Genomic DNA, 3,545 nt, shown 5'->3' on the forward strand with positions numbered 1-3,545 from the left:
TTGAGGGGGGGCAGTTTTGGGGGGTCTCACCGTTGTTTGGGGGCTGCTGCCCCAGCAGCTGCTGCCTGACGTGCTGATCCACCTCGGGGTCCTCGTTCTCGGGGCCCCCCCGGGATCCCCCCGGGCGCCGCTCCCGCGCCCTCCGCACCAGCACCAGCCGGTCCCGGATGGATTTGGCCACGGCCTTGGAGTCGCTCTCGTGGAAGAACCCGGATCTCACCTGGGAGGGCATCGGGGGGGCCAGGTGAGGGGACCCCCAGAGCTGGTGGTGTTGGGGTCCCGTCCCAGGGGCCAACTGGAGGTTTCAGGGGGGAATGTGGGGACTTGTTGGCTTTGGGAGGGGCTCGAGGGGGGATTGAGGGACCGACCATGGAGTTCATGGGTGAATTTTGGGGTGTCAGTGGCTTTGGGGGGCTCCAGCTGAGCTTGAGTCACCAACCTTCGGCTTCAGGGTAATTCTAGAGGTTCATTGACTTTGAGGAGAGTTTTGGGGGGGGTCCCCAGAGGGGTTTTGGATCACCCTCAAGGGTATTTGGGGTCCCACCAAGGGGGTTTTGGGTCCCCCCTCACCATCTCCTGGGCCACCTCGTCGGGGTCGTCGGTGTCCAGGTCGAAGCTGAACTCGATGGCCTCGTTGTCCTTGTGCTTCCCCTTGAGCTTCTTGGGGTCCTCGACGCGGAGCCGCAGGGCCAGGGCGGGGTCGGGACCCCCGGGGTCCTCGGCCAGTTCCACCCTCAGCCCCGTGTCCTCGGCAAAGAACGAGTGTGCCAGGAGGTCCCGGATGGAGAGCCTGGGATTGGGGGGGGGCAGCCTCGGGGGGGTCTGGGGGGGGGGTCCCACCTCTCGTCCCGGTTCTGCCGGATGCAGCCCCGGGGGGTCCCAGGGAGGAGGCTCAGCCCCGGGGGGTCCCCTGGGGGTCCCGGGGGTCCCACCTCTCGTCCCGGTTCTGCCGGATGCAGCCCTCGATGAGCTCCTTCACCTCGGGGTCCCGCACCTTGTGCAGACTCGCTGGCTTGATGCCCTGGGGGGGAGAAAGGGGTCTTGGGGGGGAGGGGGGGGTGGGGGGGGCGGGGGGGGGGGTGGGGGGTCTGCAGGGGGGGTTGGGGATCTCAGGGGAGTTTTGGGGGTCTCACACTGGTGACTTTCCTGTAGATCTGGGTGGTGCTGTGGCACTCAGAGTAGGAGGACTGGGGGTTGTCAGAGTGGGTCTCAGGGAGGTTGGGGGGTGCTGGGGGGCTCGGGGGGGGTTCAGGGATCTCAGGGGTCTCACACTGGTGACTTTTCTGTAGATCTGGGCAGCGTTGTGGCACTCAGAGTAGGGGTACTCGGACGTGCCCATCTCCAACAGGCACATCCCGAAGGCGTAAACGTCCACGGACTCGTCGTAACGCTCCTCGTACATCTCGGGGGCCATGAACTCAGGGGTCCCTGTGGCAGCAGGGGGGCGTCAGGACCCCTGGGTGGGTCCCAGGAGGTCCTGGGGGTCCCAGATGGTCATGATCCCTGAGGGTGGTCCCAGGGGTCCCCAGGAGGGTCTCAGGTTGGTCTTTGGTGGGTCCCAGGCACCTAGGACCCTGGGGGGGGGAGGCCTGGGGGGTCCCAGGGTGGTCCTGGGGGGTCCTGGGGGTCCCAGGATGATCCTAGGGTGGTCCCAGTTGATCCCAGGATGTTCCAAGATGTCTCAGAATGTTCCCATGGTGGTCCCTGGATGTCCCCATGGTGGTCCCAGGATGTCCCAGAATGTTCCCATGTTGGTCCCAGGATGTCCCCGGATGGTCCCAGGTGTCCCCACGCTGCTCCCTGGGGTCCCCACGCTCACCGATGACGCTCTTGGCGAAGGAGGTCCTCATGAGCGTGGCCAGCCCCAGGTCCCCGATCTTGACGGAGCCAGTGGGGCCGGTGATGAAGATGTTGTCACACTTGAGGTCGCGGTGGATGATGGGGGGGGTCCTGGTGTGCAGGAACTGCAACCCCTTCAGGATCTGGCGGCACCAGCTCCGCAGCACCTTGGGCTTCATCACCTTGAACCTCTTCAGGTACCTGGGAGGGGCTGGGTGAGCCCCCTGTGACCCCCCAGAACCCCTGTGGCCCCCCAGCCCCCCCGGCCCCGCTCACGTCTTGAGGGTGCCCGAGGTCATGAGCTCGGTGACGAGGACGATGCATTTCTTGCCCCTCAGCGTTGACTCCCAGGAGTCGTAGAACCGGACGATGTTCGGGTGCTGGAGCCCCTTGAGCATCTCGGCCTCCTCCTTGAAGCGCTGCTGCTCCACCTTCGTCAGCTTCCGGTCCTGGGGGGAAGGCTGGCAGTGTCATCTTCATCATCGTCACCATCATCATTGTTATCATCATCATCACTGTCAGTGTTGTCATTGTCATCGTCATTGTCATCGCTGTCATCATCATCATCACTGTCGTTGTCATCATTGTCATCATAATCACCATCATTGTCAACATTGTCGTCATCATTGTCATTGTCATCATCATTATCATCACCATTGTCATTGTCGGTATCGTCATTGTCATCATTGTCATTGTAACTGTCATCATTGTCATCGTCATCATTGTCATTATCATCATTGTCATTGTCATCGTTATCATCATCATCATTGTCACTGTCAGTATTGTCATTGTCAGTATTGTCATTGTCATCATCATCATTGTCATCGTCATCATCATCGTTGTCATCATCATCATCGTCATCGTCATCATTATCATCATCATTGTCATTGTCATCATTGTCATTGTCAGTATTGTCATTGTCATCATCATCGTTGTCATCATCATCATCGTCATTGTCATTGTCAGTATTGTCATTGTCATTGTCATCATTATCGTTGTCATCATTGTTACCATCATGTCAGTGTTGTCATTGTCACCATTGCCATTGTCATCATTGTCATGGCCATCATCGTTATCATCATCATTGTCATTGTCATCGCCATCATTGTCACCCCATCACCGTTATCATCATTACCACCATCACCATCATCATCCCTGTCGTCATCATTGTCTTTGTCATCATTGTCTTTGTCAGCATTGTCACTGTCATCGTCATCATCCACCATCATCGTCATCATTATCATTACCACCATCACCATCGTCATCATTGCCATCATTGCCATCACTGTCCATCACTGTCATCATCACCACCGTCGTCATAATTTTCATTGTCACCATCATCGTCATCACCATCATCACCATCGTCATCATCATCATTGTCATCATTGTCATTATCATTATAACCATTGTCATTATCATCATCGTTGTCATCCTCATCGTTGTCATCGTTACCACCATCACCATCGTAATTGTCACTGTCATCACCATCATCATCATCATCATTGTCCAATTCCAGTATCATCATCATCACCATCATCATCATCACCATCTCCCAATTTCAGGGTCATCGTTATCATTGTTGTCATCATCATCACCATGCCCCAACTCTGGTATCATCATCATCATCATCATCATCATCATCATCATCATCAACTTTGGGCTGTTCTCACACCAGCTCCCACCCCCACCCACATCCCTGTGTCCCC

At 56.9% G+C, this 3,545-nt stretch overlaps 1 protein-coding gene across 1 annotated transcript; it reads right to left on the bottom strand.

The window, feature by feature from the left end:
• Window positions 1–7: 7 nt before the first annotated feature.
• On the bottom strand, window positions 8–2,291 carry LOC113941766 (serine/threonine-protein kinase WNK3-like; the record flags this gene model as incomplete). Its single annotated transcript, XM_027632909.1, has 6 exons — window positions 2,116–2,291; window positions 1,820–2,040; window positions 1,271–1,428; window positions 933–1,021; window positions 571–790; window positions 8–220 (listed from the first exon to the last, which is right to left on the bottom strand). Coding segments are annotated over exons 1-6 (1,023 nt in total), but the record flags the coding sequence as incomplete, so codon positions are not given.
• Window positions 2,292–3,545: the final 1,254 nt, after the last annotated feature.

This window comes from Corapipo altera, unplaced genomic scaffold (assembly GCF_003945725.1).
Source record: "Corapipo altera isolate COAL_440 unplaced genomic scaffold, ASM394572v1 60215, whole genome shotgun sequence".
In the NCBI taxonomy this organism is placed as follows: Eukaryota; Metazoa; Chordata; class Aves; order Passeriformes; family Pipridae; genus Corapipo; species Corapipo altera.